Source organism: Pseudoliparis swirei, chromosome 15 (assembly GCF_029220125.1).
Source record: "Pseudoliparis swirei isolate HS2019 ecotype Mariana Trench chromosome 15, NWPU_hadal_v1, whole genome shotgun sequence".
Classification (NCBI taxonomy): domain Eukaryota; kingdom Metazoa; phylum Chordata; class Actinopteri; order Perciformes; family Liparidae; genus Pseudoliparis; species Pseudoliparis swirei.
The window spans coordinates 21,850,733-21,868,487 of record NC_079402.1 but is presented as its reverse complement, the minus strand read 5'-3'; the positions used below and the strand labels follow the sequence as shown (position 1 = coordinate 21,868,487).

At 46.2% G+C, this 17,755-nt stretch overlaps 2 protein-coding genes across 6 annotated transcripts; one reads left to right on the top strand and one right to left on the bottom strand.

Moving 5' to 3' along the window:
• Positions 1 to 867: 867 nt before the first annotated feature.
• Positions 868 to 2,761, top strand: stc1l (stanniocalcin 1, like). Its single transcript, XM_056433222.1, has 5 exons — positions 868 to 1,198; positions 1,616 to 1,758; positions 2,069 to 2,176; positions 2,264 to 2,367; positions 2,470 to 2,761. The coding sequence occupies exons 1-5, from the start codon at positions 1,063 to 1,065 to the stop codon at positions 2,759 to 2,761; spliced, it is 783 nt and encodes a 260-aa protein (XP_056289197.1). The 5' UTR covers positions 868 to 1,062.
• Positions 2,762 to 3,950: 1,189 nt separating this feature from the next.
• Positions 3,951 to 15,494, bottom strand: fgfr1b (fibroblast growth factor receptor 1b). 5 transcript variants are annotated; one of them, XM_056432962.1, is made up of 17 exons: positions 15,222 to 15,494; positions 12,870 to 13,045; positions 11,639 to 11,740; positions 11,362 to 11,528; positions 11,156 to 11,279; positions 10,483 to 10,711; positions 9,615 to 9,781; positions 9,355 to 9,536; positions 9,132 to 9,277; positions 6,983 to 7,104; positions 6,740 to 6,850; positions 6,474 to 6,664; positions 5,725 to 5,847; positions 5,381 to 5,604; positions 5,161 to 5,298; positions 4,979 to 5,084; positions 3,951 to 4,511 (listed from the first exon to the last, which is right to left on the bottom strand). In XM_056432962.1, exons 2-17 carry the CDS (start codon positions 12,985 to 12,987, stop codon positions 4,434 to 4,436), a joined length of 2,328 nt encoding a protein of 775 aa, XP_056288937.1. In that variant the 5' UTR covers positions 12,988 to 13,045; positions 15,222 to 15,494; the 3' UTR covers positions 3,951 to 4,433. The 5 variants fall into 5 exon arrangements, with proteins under 5 accessions (XP_056288937.1, XP_056288939.1, XP_056288938.1 ...); XM_056432964.1 differs by having other exon boundaries at positions 5,381 to 5,451; XM_056432963.1 differs by having other exon boundaries at positions 9,615 to 9,759; positions 10,521 to 10,711.
• Between the last annotated feature and the right edge of the window lie 2,261 nt (positions 15,495 to 17,755).

The following is a 17,755-nucleotide window of genomic DNA, read 5'->3' as shown; positions in this document are numbered from 1 at the left end:
TAATTTTAACATGTATAATACCTCTAAAGTACATGAAGTATGTAACATGTACAATACCTCTAAAGTACATGAAGTATGTAACATGTACAATACCTCTAAAGTACATGAAGTATGTAACATGTATAATACCTCTAAAGTACATGAAGTATGTAACATGTACAATACCTCTAAAGTACATGAAGTATGTAACATGTACAATACCTCTAAAGTACATGAAGTATGTAACATGTATAATACCTCTAAAGTACATGAAGTATATAACATGTACAATACCTCTAAAGTACATAAAGTATGTAACATGTACAATACCTCTAAAGTACATGAAGTATATAACATGTACAATACCTCTAAAGTACATGAAGTATGTAACATGTACAATACCTCTAAAGTACATGAAGTATATAACATGTACAATACCTCTAAAGTACATGAAGTATGTAACATATATAATACCTCTAAAGTACATGTAACATATATGTATTTGTACTTTTACTGTTGGTACTTTAATGATCTGATAATTCATAGCTAGTATTTTAAATGTAAACCCGTGACACGGAGGTGAGCTTCCTGTCGGTCACAAGCAGAAAATTATCAAAACACAACTGAAGAACTTAAAGTTTCACTTATTGAGTTTTTATTCTGAAGGTTTAAAAACACACAAAACATTTAATTCTTTATTTTATGACGAGCTGATGACGTCATCGCTGAGAGGCTGATGGAAACATCCAATTAACAGGCTGAGTGAGCGAGACATGAATAAACATGCACACACACACACACATACAAACACACACACCTCACACACTAACACACACACACACATACACACACACCTCACACACTAACACACACACAAACACACACACACACTAACACACACACACCGCGCTCTGATTGGTCCGTCCACGGGGTCCCGGTATAAGTAGGGGGCCAGCAGGAGGACCGGAGCACCTGACCCAGGACCTCCTCAGACCCAGGACCTCCTCAGACCCAGGAACTCCTCAGACCCAGGACCTCCTCAGACCAGGGACCTCCTCAGACCCAGGACCTTCTCAGACCAGCATGGCGTCCGGCTCCGCTCCGGTCTCCTTCCTCCTGCTGCTCCTCTTCCTCGGCCTCCTGGGCTCGGCCTCTGGCTTCCAGCCGCTCCCAGAGGAAGCGGCTCCTCGCCGCGCTCGTTTCTCCTCCAACAGCCCCAGTGAGTCCAGGTCCTCTTGGAGGTCCTCGTGGAGGTCCTCCTGGAGGTCCTCCTGGAGGTCCTCGTGGTCTCAGACCGGATCAGTTCCATGTTTCATGTTGTTGTTGTTTGATCATCTGAAGGTTAAAAGGTCGTCGTGCAGCTGGACGTGTTTCATGAGTTCATCACTTTAATGAAGCTCAGAATGACTTTCAAAGTAAAAGTATGTATGTATATGAATATATGTATATATAAATATATATATATATATATACATATGTATATATATGTATATATATATAAATGTATATATACATTTATATAAATATAAATACATACATCTTAATATTTGTATTTTTAAAAGGACATTTGCAGTGTTTTTGTGCTGATATTTTTTAATCAGTCTGTGTGTGTCTCTATGTGTGTGTGTGTGTGTAGCTGACGTGGCCCGCTGTCTCCATGGCTCCGTCTCCGTGGGTTGTGGTTTCTTTTCGTGTCTCGAGAACTCGACGTGTGACACGGATGGGATGCACGAGATCTGTGAGCTGTTCCTCCAATCAGCAGCCAGCTTCAACACGGAGGTGAGGGGCTGTCTCCCTCTCCACCTGTCTCTCTCCCTGTCTCCCTCTCCCTCCGTCTCTCTCCCTGTCTCCCTCCCTCCCTCTCTCTCCCTCTATCTCTCTCCACCTGTCTCTCTCCCTGTCTCCCTCTCCCTCCCTCTCTCTCTCTCCCTCTATCTCTCTCCACCTGTCTCTCTCTCTCACCCACCTGTCTCTCTCCCTGTCTCCCTCCCTCCCTCTCTCTCTCTCCCTCTCTCTCTCTCCCTCTATCTCTCTCCACCTGTCTCTCTCTCTCACCCACCTGTCTCTCTCCACCTGTCTCTCTCTCCAGGGTAAGACCTTCGTGAAGAAGAGTCTTCTCTGCATCTCTCAAGGAATTTCCTCCAAGATTTTCCAAACAATCCGACGCTGCAACATCTTCCAGAGGATGATCGCCGAGGTGAGAGAACTCTGCTGTGATTGGTCGAGACGGTCGTGTTCCTCCCTGTGATTGGCTGCTAACTTCCTGTCTCTCACCTGTCTAAAGGTGCAGGAGGAGTGTTTCAGCAGTCTGGACATCTGCACTGTGGCCCGGACCAACCCGGACGCCATCGGAGAGGTGGTGCAGGTCCCCACCCACTTCCCCAACAGGTGGGCACGCACAAACACACACACAACCAGAGGAATCTGACTTCCTCTCCCTGACTTCCTGTCCCTGGCTTCCTGTCCCTGACTTCCTGTCCCATCCTCCAGGTACTACAGCACCCTGCTGCAGACGCTGCAGGTGTGTGACGAGCAGACGGTGGCCTCGGTGCGGACCGGCCTGGTGGCCCGGCTGGGCCCCGACATGGAGGCCTTCCTCCAGCTGGTCCAGAGCAAGCCGTGCGCCGCCGGCTCCGGCTCCGCCTCCTTCAACGACCCGTCCAGCTGGAGGAACATGCCGGTGTTCAACGTGCAGCCGGGCTTCAGGGGCCGAGACCCCACCCACCTATTCGCCAGGAAGAGGTCCGTGGGGGTGGAGGGGGGGGTCCGGGCGCAGCAGTAGACCACCAGAGGAATCACAAGCAGCTTTAGGGATTTGGGGTCATGATTACTTATTATTATTATTATTATAAAGGGTGATTTGCTCAGATAATTTATATTTATTTTCTTAAACAAGTTAATTTATGAGGCAAGAAGGCGAGGAGGCAAAGAGGCGCTCCACGCTGGCCGGGGCGCGCCTCCTTGCCTCCTCGCGCCTCCTGCTGGGCTGACGTCACTTTGAGTCGACTCGGCTGCTTCGTGTATAAATATATAATAAATGATGTCATGTGATTTTGGCTCTTGTGATTTTTCTTTATCTGTAAAAAACATCAACAAATCAAATAGTGTATGAATACATAGATGACTAATAATAATATGTGTATTACACTAATATAATGTTTCTATTATATAAGGACAAGGAGTAAAGTCCTTTCTTCCTCTTCATGACGTCATTAAGGTCCAGGATACATGAGGTTATGGTCTGTGTGTCGTTCGTAGAGCCGCCACCAGGGGGCGATCACTCACTATACATGATCATGTTAGCTGCTTTTAGTTTGAACAAGAAAATAAAACTACAAATAAATAATTTACTTAAGAATTTACATTAAATGCGACAAAAGAAACTGGATGATTTTATTGCGCTTATTATTTTTATTATTATATTTATAGTGAGGTCACGTTTCTTATTGTTTATGGGATGTTTACCTGCTGAGAAACTAGTTAAATAAATAAAACATATTGAAAGATAATCTGACCGTCTGTGATTAAAACACGGGTTCAGTTGTCTGGAGCCAGAGAGACGGGTTGCTTAGAAGCTCTCAGGTGTTGTCCTCACTCGGCCATCTGTCACTCAGCTAATGGACGACCCATAATGCACTTGGGCTCGATCACGGTCCATTAACTCCCATCAGGACAAGCAGCTCAGGAACAACATGTTCCTTCACAGGAAGTGAGAACAGCACGCCGCCGCCTGCTGGAGGACTAGACTTCTATACAACCATAGGAGTTTCCCCCTGGTGGTCAGGAGAGAGAATGCAGCTTTAACACATGAAGCATAGACTTCTATACAACCAGAGGAGTCGCCCCCTGGTGGTCAGGAGAGAGAATGCAGCTTTAACACATGAAGCATAGACTTCTATACAACCAGAGGAGTCGCCCCTGGTGGTCAGGAGAGAGAATGCAGCTTCAAAAGGAATCACCAGTACTTTAAGTCGAACTTGAGAGGTTTTAATACTGTGAATAAGTTCTGCGTTTCATTCTTTGGCAACGCGGCATCATCCGGAGGAACTCACGGAAATATTGGCGCAAAATAAATAAAAAAATTAAAAAAGCACAAAGAAAATAAAGATGATGATTTGTCTTCACGTCAGTTCATGAGCGTTTCTCTTTACGAACTTCTCCTTTAAATCCAGTTGGTCTCCCACAGAACTAAATTATTATTTACACTATTCACACCCAGGACATCGTTGTTATTGTTATTATTGTTATTATTATTATTGTTGTTATTATTGTTATGATGATGACGATGATGATGCCCAGCAGCAGCTCTCAGTCCCTCTGGAGGAGCTGCTGCTTCATGCGGTCTCCAGGGGGTCCGGCTCGGTCCAGCTCGGTCCGGCTGGTCCTCCGATGGTCTGAGTCTCCTCCGGGATGAAGGGGGTCCAGGAAGGAGAAGGAGGTCTCAGGACCTCCTCCTATGTGGAGGAACCGGAGTGAGCGGAGACCGTAGAGTACTGGACCAGAGGGAGGTCCAGGTCCAGGTCCAGGTACTCCTGCAGAGACAGAACCAGATATAAATATGATCAACTCTTTAACGGAATGAACATTTCGTCCGGCACCATCTTGTTTTGATCGACCGGTGAACAGGAAGTGAGAATAATAAACATGGTTGTTGTTTATTTGGGATCCGGGAAGGTTCCTGATTAAGATGAAGATGATGAAGAATTATAGTTAAATATAAATATTCCGAGGGTTGTTTACAACAATACAAATTATAATTCAATATTTGTTTTTTAAATTACATATTTTTCTTTAATAAATATTTTTATTTTAAATACAAATATTTTTAATCCAAAAAAAATTATCATCAAATTATAAACTAATTCAAATTAAATATTTTTATTTCAAATTAAATATTTCTGAACAGGAAGTGAGACCTCAAATAATAAACATGTATTGTTGTGTTTATTTGGGATCCGTGAAGGTTCCTGATGAAGATGAAGATGATGAAGAGCGTCACCTGGTCGGCCATCAGGGACAGCGTGCGGTCCAAGTCCTCCACCAGCTGAGAGAACCTGGGTCTACGGGACGGGACGGCATGCCAGCAGTCCTTCATCATCAGGTACCTGATGGGAAATAACCATCATCATCATCATCATCATCATCATCATCATCCCAGTCTCCGTGGCGATGAGGACTCACAGCTCCTGGGGGCAGGCCGAGGGCTTCTCCATGCGGTGTCCCTCCTTCAGCAGCTTGAAGAGCTCCTCCACGGGGACCCCGGGGTACGGAGACCCCCCCAGGGTGAAGATCTCCCACAGCAGGACCCCGAACGACCACCTGGGGCCACAGAACAACATGGCCGCCCTCAGCTGAGGCCCCTCCCTCTTCTATAACTCCACTATCTAAAGAGGAAACTCACACGTCACTTTGATGCGTGGAGACGCGGTCAAACAACGCTTCAGGGGCCATCCACTTCACCGGGAGACGGCCCTGAGGACACAAGGACATGAGGACACGAGGAGATGAGGATGTGAGGATGTGAGGACAAAAGGACATGAGGATGTTAGGACATGAGGACACGAGGAGATGAGGATGTGAGGATGTGAGGACAAGAGGACATGAGGATGTTAGGACATGAGGACACTAGGACGTTAGAACACGAGGACATGAAGACGTTAGGACATGAGGACACGAGGACATGAGGACGTTAGGACATGACATGGACATGAAGACGTTAGGACACGAGGACATGGCGTGTCTCACGTTGCTGGTCTTCTTGTAGTAGTCGATGTGGTGGACGTCTCTGGCGAGACCGAAGTCGGCGATCTTCATCACGTCGTCTTCAGTGACCAGAACGTTCCTGGCTGCCAGGTCTCTGTGGATGCACTGAGGACACAGGGGTCAGAGCTGGGGTCAGACCTGAGGTCAGACACCTGGAGGGGGGGGGGGGTGTCTGGGGGGGACAGCAGGTCAACAGAGGACGCCTCGTAGAAGGAAACATGGAGATTAATGTTGAAGCAGCTCAGATGCTTTATTTTACTGTTTTCATTCTTTAAATTGTGTTTTATATATAATATTGCATTTTAAAAATATATTTTTAGAAATAAAAATATTTATTTTTAAATGAAAATATTTTTATTTTAAATACAAGTATTTCTTTGAATTTGTTTATATTTGTATAATAAAATATTTCATTTTAAATAAAAATATTTTATTTGAATTTGTTTATATTGTTATAAAAAAATATTGAATTACAAATATTTTGATATTAAATACAAAATATTTATTATTAAATACAAAATATTTAATTAAAATATTTAATTGAAATTTGTATTGTTGTATATAACCTTCGGAACATTTATTTTAAATGTAAAAAATATTTATAATTAACAACATTTTAAATATATATATTTAATTTGAAATAAAAATATTTTATTTCAAAATGTGTATATTTAATGTGAAATAGAAATATTTGACTTTAATTATTCAGCTTCTGAGGGTCCCTGACGGACCTTCTTGGAGGCGAGGTAGTCCATCCCTCGGGCCACCTGGTAGGCGGCCGACACCAGCTCCCGGACCTCGGGCCCCCCCAGCGGCGCCCGCTGCGGCCCGCTCCAGTACTCCAAGCCCACCGGTCTGCGGGTGCGCAGGAACTCCCGCAGGTTGCCCTGCGAGGCGTACTCCACCACCACGTACAGGGGGCCTGCGGGCGAGAGGAGGTCAGAGGTCAGCGCCTGGACGCCACACGTCAACAGGGCGCCGCTCGCCGCGCACTCACCGCCCTGCGTGCACGCCCCCAGCAGGTTGATGATGTTCTTGTGTTTGCCGATCATCTTCATCATCTCCATCTCGGAGATCAGGTCCGACAGGTCCTTCTCTGTGGCGTCCGCTGCACACACAACGACCTCAGGTCAAAGGTCAAATCGTTCAGACGCTCACGTGGAAAGACGCGATACTCTGAAGGATGCGGGGAGAGAAGTCTCATCTCATCTCTGGTCTCTGATTGGACGAGCAGACTCACCTTTCAGCATCTTCACCGCCACCTTCGAGAGGCGCGTCGGTTTGTTTCTGTCCACGCCGGAAGCTTCCGCCAGAACCACCTGGCCGAAGCAGCCCTCACCCAGAGGCTTCCCCAGGGCCAGGCTGGGGAGACATGGTAACGACATGGTAACGACATGTTAGACATGGTAACGGCATGTTAACAACATGTTAGACATGGTAACGACATGTTAGACATGATAACGGCATGTTAACGACATGTTAGACATGTTAACGACATGTTAGACATGGTAACGGCATGTTAACAACACGTTAGACATGGTAACGACATGTTAGACATGGTAACGGCATGTTAACAACATGTTAGACATGGTAACGGCATGTTAGACATGTTATGTTAACGGCATGTTAGACATGTTAACGACATGGTAACGACATGTTAGACATGTTAACAACATGTTAGACATGGTAACGGCATGTTAGACATGGTAACGGCATGTTAACAACATGTTAGACATGATAACAACATGTTAGACATGGTAACGGCATGTTAACAACATGTTAGACATGATAACAACATGTTAGACATGGTAACGGCATGTTAACAACATGTTAGACATGATAACAACATGTTAGACATGGTAACGGCATGTTAGACATGGTAACGGCATGTTAACAACATGTTAGACATGGTAACGACATGTTAGACATGGTAACGACATGTTAGACATGGTAACGGCATGTTAACAACATGTTAGACATGGTAACGGCATGTTAACAACATGTTAGACATGGTAACGACATGTTAACGACATGTTAGACATGGTAACGACATGTTAGACATGGTAACGGCATGTTAACAACATGTTAGACATGGTAACGGCATGTTAACAACATGTTAGACATGGTAACAACATGTTAGACATGGTAACGGCATGTTAACAACATGTTAGACATGGTAACGACATGTTAGACATGGTAACGACATGTTAGACATGGTAACGGCATGTTAACAACATGTTAGACATGGTAACGGCATGTTAACAACATGTTAGACATAGTAACAACATGTTAGACATGTTAACGACATGGTAACGACATGTTAGACATGTTAGACATGGTAACAACATGTTGGACATGGTAACAACATGTTGGACATGGTAACGACATGTTAGACATGGTAACGGCATGTTAGACATGGTAACGGCATGTTAGACATGTTAACAACATGTTAGACATGGTAACGGCATGTTAACAACATGTTAGACATGTTAACAACATGTTAGACATGGTAACAGCATGTTAGACATGGTAACGGCATGTTAACAACATGTTAGACATGATAACGGCATGTTAGACATGTTAACAACATGTTAGACATGGTAACGACATGTTAGACATGGTAACGGCATGTTAACAACATGTTAGACATGGTAACGGCATGTTAACAACATGTTAGACATGGTAACGACATGTTAGACATGGTAACGACATGTTAGACATGGTAACGGCATGTTAGACATGGTAACGGCATGTTAGACATGATAACGACATGTTAGACATGGTAACGACATGGTAACATGTTAACATGTTAGACATGTTAGACATGGTAACAACATGTTAGACATGGTAACAACATGTTAGACATGGTAACAACATGTTAACATGTTAGACATGGTAACAACATGTTAGACATGGTAACGACATGTTAGACATGGTAACAACATGTTAGACATGTTAACGACATGGTAACAACATGTTAGACATGGTAACAACATGTTAGACATGGTAACGACATGTTAGACATGTTAACGACATGGTAACAACATGTTAACATGTTAGACATGGTAACAACATGTTAGACATGGTAACAACATGTTAGACATGGTAACAACATGTTAGACATGGTAACAACATGTTAACATGTTAGACATTGTAACAACATGTTAACATGTTAGACATGGTAACGACATGTTAAACATGTTAACGACATGGTAACAACATGTTAGACATGGTAACAACATGTTAGACATGGTAACGACATGTTAGACATGGTAACAACATGTTAACATGTTAGACATGTTATGTTAACGAAATGTTAGACATGTTAAGGCCAGGTTCTATCCCACCAGAGGAGTCGCCCCCTGGTGGTCAGGAGGGGAACGTCGTACCGGTCTCGAGGAAGCTCCCAGGCCGGGTCGTGGGGCAGCTCGTACTCAGACACGCCCATCAGGACGGTGGTCGTGGCGCTGGAGAGACGAGACGGACGCATCAGACACATCCCTGAGTGGAGGGAGGACGAGGACTCCACCGACACCTGCAGGGAGGGGGGGGGGGGGGGCGTGACTTTCTGTCCTTATGCAAACACAACCCCTGGACCCCCCGAGAGGCTACCTGTCTCCTCAGCGGGAGGCTCTTGGTGAGCTTCCGCACGCCGCCGAAGGCGCTCTTCTTCTGGCCGCGGCAGAGTCGGCAGAGGACGGCGGCGGCCGTGAGGACGATGAGGAAGAAGAGGCCCAGGCAGTAGACGAAGATCTCCAGGTAGGTGGGAGAGGGCAGCGGGGCGGGAGGCGGGTCTGAGACCGGAGAGAGAAAGGGGCGGAGTCAACACCCGGGCGCTCCTGCCAGACGAGCGTGCGGGCGCCGCGACCCACCGTCCACCACGCTGAGCCAGGCCGAGTGGTGCGACACGCCGATGGAGTTCCCCGCCAGGCAGGTGTACTCGCCCGAGTCGCCCGCGCTCACGTTCCTCAGCCTCAGCACCTCCATCTCCTTCTGCGTGCTGTTCAGGCTCGCCGTCTGCAGGGGGCGCACTACGTCACTACGGATATACGTGTTTTATTACTATGTATAAATATATATAGTCATGTTATATTACTATAAATAAATAGTAATGTTATATTACTATATCTAAATATATATGTAGTTATATTATATTACGATAAATAAATATATATAGTCATGTTATATTACTATATTTAAATATATATAGTAATATTAATATTACTATATATAAATATATATATGTATAACATGACTATATATAAATATATAGTCATGTTATATTACTATACATACGTTAATATAGTCATGTTATATTACTATATATAAATAGTTATATTAATATAACTATATATAAATATATATAGTTATATTAATATTACGATATATAAATATATATATATATAGTTATATTAATATTACTATATATAAATATATTTAGTAATATAACATTACTATATATAAATATATATGTAGTCATGTTAATATTACTATATATAAATATGTATATAGTAATATTAATATTCAGACGGAAATTTAGAGTAGATTTACAAAAACTACAAGAACAAAAACCTCATGTTTATATTTAATATAAATATAATTTTAGTATCGATATAATTATATAATTACATTTTGATATAAATAGAATTATATAATTTACTTTTAAATTATATATATACTTTTAATATAAATAAATACATTTAATATAAATATGAGGATAACTTGAGGACCTGGACCCACCTTGAGGACCTGGACCCACCTTGAGGACCTGGACCCACCTTGAGGACCAGGACGTAGGGGTGCCCGTCCGGCGCATGGCGGCTGCCGTTCACCACAATGTGCTTCAGCCACTGGACGTGCGGTTGCGGGTCGCTGAACACGCGGCACACGAAGTCCACGTCGCCTCCGACCACAGCCGTCTGATTGGCCGGCAGCCCGGCCTGCAGGAGCGGCCTGTGGGGGGACCGCTCTGCAGGGGACAAGGACCTCAGGGTCAAGGTGAACCAGCAGAAGGTCCAGACCTCCAGCTGGAGGTACTGATCCGTTACGTGTTCTCTGAACCAGGAAGGTCTCTAAGGGTCTCTGAAGGTCTCTGAAGGTCTCTGAAGGTCTAAAAGTCTTAGTCTTGATCCGGTCTCAACCCCTCAAGGTCCTGGTCTAGTCTGGTCTGAAAGTCTTAGTCTTGACCCGGACTCAACCCCTCAAGGTCCTGGTCTAGTCTGGTCTGAAAGTCTTAGTCTTGACCCGGTCTCAACCCCTCAAGGTCCTGGTCTAGTCTGGGTCTTACTGCGCTGCCGGTCCTACTTCAGGTAGTCCTGACTACAGTTCAGCTGCACCAGGTCTTGGGATGCCCCCCTTGCGGTGGTCCAGGTGGACCAGGTGTGGTCCAGGTGGACCACGTGTGGTTCCTTACCGACGACGTCCAGCAGGAAGGTGTGCTGCAGGCCGCCGTGCCGGTTCTCCACCACGCAGGTGTAGTTCCCCTCGTCTGACGGGACCACGGACTCCATGATCAGGGTCCAGGTGTGGTCTCTGATCTGGAAGACGAGGAGGCAACGATGACCGGAGAACCCGGAGGACCCAGAGAACCCGGAGGACCCGGAGAACCTCTGGACTCACCTTGAAGCCCCCGATGCGCTGGTCCTTCCTGAGCGTCTTCCCGTTCTTCAACCAGCGCAGAGAGGGAACCGGGTTCCCCGAGGCTGGGCAGCGGAATCTCACGGTCCGGCTGGCGGGGACGGAGTGGAGCTGCTTCTCCATCTTCTCTGGCACCACCCACTGAGGAGCTGGAGGGGAGGAAGAGGAGGAGGAGGAGGAAGAAGAAGTTGAGAAAGAACAAGAAGAACAAGAAGAGGAATAAGAACAAGAGGAGGAGGGGGAGGAGGAGGAGTCTTACCTTGGGGCTTCTCGCTGCTCGTCTTCAGCTCGGTGGACTTCTTGTTCTCCTCTGATGAAGACTCGTCGTCCTCTTCGTCTTCAGAGGACTTCACAGCGTCGACTGAAGAAGAAGAAGAAGAAGAAGAAGCTGGTCATAAACTCTGCTGGTGTGAGGGCCTCCCTCTGACTCTGACCTCTGACCTCTGACCCCGGCTCAGTGACAGCAGCTGGTCTGTGAGGGTTCTGGGTGGACTGGTCTCTCGGGGTTTGTTTATCACAACGAGGCTGAAGGTCAGAACCAGAACCACAGCCAAGACCAGATCCACCTAGACCAGATCCACCAAAACCAGATCCACCAAGACCAGATCCACCAAGACCAGATCCACCAACACCAGATCCACCAAGACCAGATCCACCAACACCAGATCCACCAAGACCAGATCCACCAAAACCAGATCCACCTAGACTAGATTCACCAAAACCAGATCCACCAACACCAGATCCACCAAGACCAGATCCACCTAGACCAGATCCACCTGGACCAGATCCACCTGGACCAGATCCACCAACACCAGATCCACCAACACCAGATCCACCAACACCAGATCCACCAAGACCAGATCTACCAAGACCAGATCCACCAAGACCAGATCCACCAACACCAGATCCACCAACACCAGATCTACCTAGACTAGAACCACCAACACCAGATCCACCTAGACCAGATCCACCAACACCAGATCCACCTAGACCAGATCCACCAACACCAGATTCACCAAGACCAGATCCACCTAGACCAGATCCACCAACACCAGATCCACCAAAACCAGATCCACCAAAACCAGATCCACCAAGACCAGATCCACCAACACCAGATCCACCAAGACCAGATTCACCTAGACCAGATCCACCAAAACCAGATCCACCAAGACCAGATCCACCAAGACCAGATCCACCAACACCAGATCCACCAACACCAGATCCACCAACACCAGATCCACCAAGACCAGATCCACCAAGACCAGATCCACCAACACCAGATCCACCAAAACCAGATCCACCAAAACCAGATCCACCAACACCAGATCCACCAAGACCAGATCCACCAAGACCAGATCCACCTAGACCAGATCCACCTAGACCAGATCCACCTGGACCAGATCTTCGGCCTGCCGGTTCGAGTCCCTGGAGGTCTGCAGACACAGAGAAAGGTTGTGACCTCAAAGGGGTCCGAGGCCGACGGGTCTCACCTCTGTCCAAGTCCTCCGTGGCCGGTCTGGACCCCGTCTGAGGAAACTGGACAAGCAGAACCAGCAGAACCAGCAGGATGCAGGAGGGCAGCAGCCGGAGGCCGCGGGGGGGCCACATGGTGTCCTCACCAGGTGACTTCCTGTCCGGGGACCAGAGTCCTGGTCCAGATGAGTCCCTGCAGACCACAACAGGAACAGTTGTATCGTGATGCATTCTGGGTAAATAGGCGTCAACGTGCCGCTTCATCGTATTGAATTAATACATTTGGCTGATTCTGAAGGATTCACATGGAAACTCAATTATCTGAGCGTCCCTGAACGCACCAGCGGAGCTCAGCAGCAGCTGGACCGCAGTGGCTGCTGGGAGAAAATCTCTATGTGGCGCTGCCTCTCAGGCCCGCACACCTGCGCGCATCTGATGGAAGCCCCGCCCCCTTGTCTCACCTGCGCACATCTGATGGAAGCCCCGCCCCCTTATCTCACCTGCGCCCACACAGTAACTGAAGTTTCAAAGTCCCACTGACTGTGAAGGTCACGTGATGCCTTCACTGACTGCAGGTGGTGACCTTTGACCTCTCTGGCGAGGCGACACAGCGCTCTGATTTCAGAGGCTCTTGAACGCGTCTCAGATGCCTTCACTGCCCGTCACCTACACACCAGATACTGCAGCCGGCTGGCGAATACTTTCATGTACTAGTACAACGTTCTAATACAACGCACTAGTACAATGTACTCATACAACGTATTAAGAGGTACTTTAACGTTGTGTATTTGTACTTCAGAGTACGTTGAAGAGCAATAATACTCATATAAATATATAAATACTGCATTACAAAGGGCACAGAAGTACTTTAAGGTACATGTTGCGTAACAAGTACCTCCAGCTCGACCAGAACCACATTGAAGTACACAACAACAGCAATCAGCAAGTACATCACAGGAGATAGTACTCTCCACCAGAGGGCTATGTACTACTTGTGTACTTGTACACACAATAACATCTTTAAAGCAGGGTAGTACTTGCAGTAGTACTTCCTGGTTAGCAGTTTTTCTTGAAGTATTTAAGTATCAACAGAACATGAACATCTTCTGCGTTACGTGTACTTTGTGTACTCATAGTAGTTTTTAATCAATAAACACATGATGTTCACTACAGAGTACACTACAAAGTACACTACAGAGTACACTACAGAGTACACAACAGAGTGCACTACAGAGTACACTACAGAGTACTACTATAGAGTACACTACAGAGTACACTACAGAGTACACTACAGAGTACACTACAGAGTACACTACAGAGTACTACTATAGAGTACACTACAGAGTACACTACAGAGTACTACTACAGAGTACACTACAGAGTACTACGCACACTACAGGTGCACACTACACAGTACTACTACAGAGTACACTACAGAGTGCACTACAGAGTACACTACAGAGTGCACTACAGAGTGCACTACAGAGCACTACTACAGAGTGCACTACAGAGTACTACTAGAGTGCACTACAGAGTACACTACAGAGTGCACTACAGAGTGCACAGAGTACACTACAGAGTGCACTACAGAGGCTACAACAGAGTACTACTACAGAGTACACTACAGAGTACACTACAGAGTACTACTATAGAGTACACTACAGAGTACACTACAGAGTACACTACAGAGTACACTACAGAGTACACTACAGAGTACTACTACAGAGTACACTACAGAGTACTACTATAGAGTACACTACAGAGTACTACTATAGAGTGCACAACATGTGTACTGACGCTTTGTCAGTATTACAGTTTTACAAATATTACTTGTGTACTTTCACCCAAACAACCCTTTGCATGCAGGACTTGTACTAGTACTACGTGTACTAGTACTACGTGTACGTGGTACTAGTACACGTAGTACTTCCATCCACCACAACTACTATTTTTGCATCTGAAGTTACATGAAGTATTTATCAAAGTACTTTTACTGCAGTACTTCATCCCTAACGAGGACCTTTAAGGTCACGGGTAAAAATACTTTCTACTTTTACGACGGATCAGTAAATAAAACACAAAGTACATAAATAAGTAAATAAAATAGTAAATAAGTAAATAAATAAAGAAATAAATAAAATAGCAAATAAGTAAATAAATGAAATAGTAAATATATAAATAAATCAATAAAATTGTAAATATATAAATAAATCAATAAAATAGTATATAAACAAATGAATAAATAAACGTTTCCGCGCAGAGCAGACAGAGTAAAGTTCTTAGAACAACGTGTCTCTATATCATGTGTATATATAAACATGTATATACATTATATATATATATATATACACATGTACGTAGAGCTTTACCTGCTCCGCCGCAGCAGCTCGCTGCTCGACCCGGGAAGAGGAGTCCGAGCCGGGGAGCAGCGACTCCGTCCGCCGGAGGAAGAACCAAGAGGATCGTTTCCTGATCGGGGATCGATCACTAACACGAGCCGATAGTTCCTGATCGATCACCAACACGAGCCGATAGTTCCTGATCGATCACCAACACGAGCCGATAGTTCCTGATCGATCATCAGCTCCGGCTGAGAGTTTAATCCAGACGCGTCACTCCGGAGAGAAAACGTGGGAAGCGCCGCGCGCGCCGGTGTTTCCACAGTGAGGAGGAGCAGGAGGAGGAGGAGCAGGCGGACCAGAAGGAGGAGGAGGAGCAGGAGGCGCGTGCATGAGGCACGCTCCTCCTGCTCCTCCTCAAGGAGAAGAAGTTTTCTCTCCTCACATTCCTGCTGTGCACAACCAGAAATAAACTATTAATATTAACTATTAACCACCAGAGGCCTCAGTAAAGGTACTAATACATCACTGTAAAGGTACTAATAATATAAAGTACTTCTAAAGTTTCTTTATTATTAAACTATCAACGTTTCACTTTCATGTGATCAGGATCAGCTGTTTAGACTAACGGTGACGTCACCATATACACACATACACACACACACACAGATGGACTCCATTGTAGATTAATTTGCATAGTGTGTGTGTGAACAATAGAGAGAGTGAGTGTGTGTGTGTGTGTGTGTGAACAATAGAGTGTGTGTGTGTGTCTCCACAGAGACCATATTGTGTCCTCAGTACTATGTAATACTATGTACTAGTATGTGTACAAATACTGCTAAAGTATTACTCAACGTGAAGCAGCTGAGACTGGTCCAGGTCTCCAGAGGATCAGGACTACATGAGACCAGGGCCAGTGTAGTACTGTAAGAAGTACCATGTGTACTTGTGTGTACTTGTGTGTACTTGTGTGTACTTGCAGACCCACAGCCTCAGCACTCAACCACCGACCCGGTCTGGATCCAGACCAGCAGAACCAGACCTCCTTCTGAAGCCCTCAGACTTCCTATAGACTTCCTATAGACCTCCTATAGACCTCCTCAGACTTCCTATAGACCTCCTCAGACCTCCTATAGACCTCCTATAGACCTCCTCAGACCTCCTATAGACCTCATATAGACCTCATATAGACCTCCTCAGACCTCATCAGACCTCCTCAGACCTCCTATAGACCTCCTATAGACCTCCTCAGACCTCATCAGACCTCCTATAGACCTCCTCAGACCTCCTATAGACCTCCTATAGACCTCCTCAGACCTCCTATAGACCTCCTCAGACCTCCTCAGACCTCCTATAGACCTCCTCAGACCTCCTATAGACCTCCTCAGACCTCCTATAGACCTCCTCAGACCTCCTATAGACCTCCTCAGACCTCCTATAGACCTCATCAGACCTCCTATAGACCTCATCAGACTTCCTATAGACCTCCTATAGACCTCCTCAGACCTCCTATAGACCTCCTATAGACCTCCTCAGACCTCCTATAGACCTCCTATAGACCTCCTCAGACCTCCTATAGACCTCCTCAGACTTGTCACTCAGGACTTGGATCAGGATTTCAATCTTCAGTCTTTATTTACAGGCCGAGCGTCATGTGACCAGCTGAGGTTCTGAGGACACGCCCCTCCCGTCATGTGACCAGCTGAGGGTCAGAGGACACGCCCCTCCCGTCATGTGACCAGCTGAGGGTCAGAGGACACGCCCCTCCCGTCATGTGACTAGCTGATGGTCCGAGGACACGCCCCTCCCATCATGTGACCAGCTGAGGGTCCGAGGACACGCCCCCTCCCGTCATGTGACCAGCTGAGGGTCTGAGGACACGCCCCCTCCCGACCCTCGAGTTGAAGAATGCCTCACACTGACGGGTGTGTGCGCACACATATATACACACGCAGACACACACAAACACACACAACCTCCTCCCTCCATAAAGAGAGTTTGAGTCAGACTCACCACAAACTCAGGAATGTGGAGTTTACATGGGCAGCAAGAAATGTTCCCTCAGTAAACCACACACACACACACAATCACAGACACACACACAATCACACACACACGCACATATACACAGACACACACACACATACACACACGCACAGACACACACACAGAGCCACACACACACACAGACACACACACGCACAGACACTTGCTTGCTTGTAGTTGTCCATCGAAGCCGATGATGACGTCCACTTCTGACTTTCAGCGGTGAGTTTTCTGGTGGCTGTATAGTCCTATCCTGGATCCACAGGTCTTGTGGCAGGTGGGACATGCGTATGTAGTAGTGGTGGTCCTGGCAACCTTGGTTGTTTTTCTTGTATGCCTTCTTTCCTGCCTCCTGGCTGTCCTGTCCTCCTCCAGTGCAGTGGTCCCGTCTTGGCACATCTGACGCCAGGTGTTACGGTCAGCAGCCAAGCCCTCCAGGTCCCCTGGTCTGATTTTACATTTCTTTAGCGCTGTTTTTATCTGGTCTTTATAGCGCTTCTTCTGCCCTCCAGCAGAGC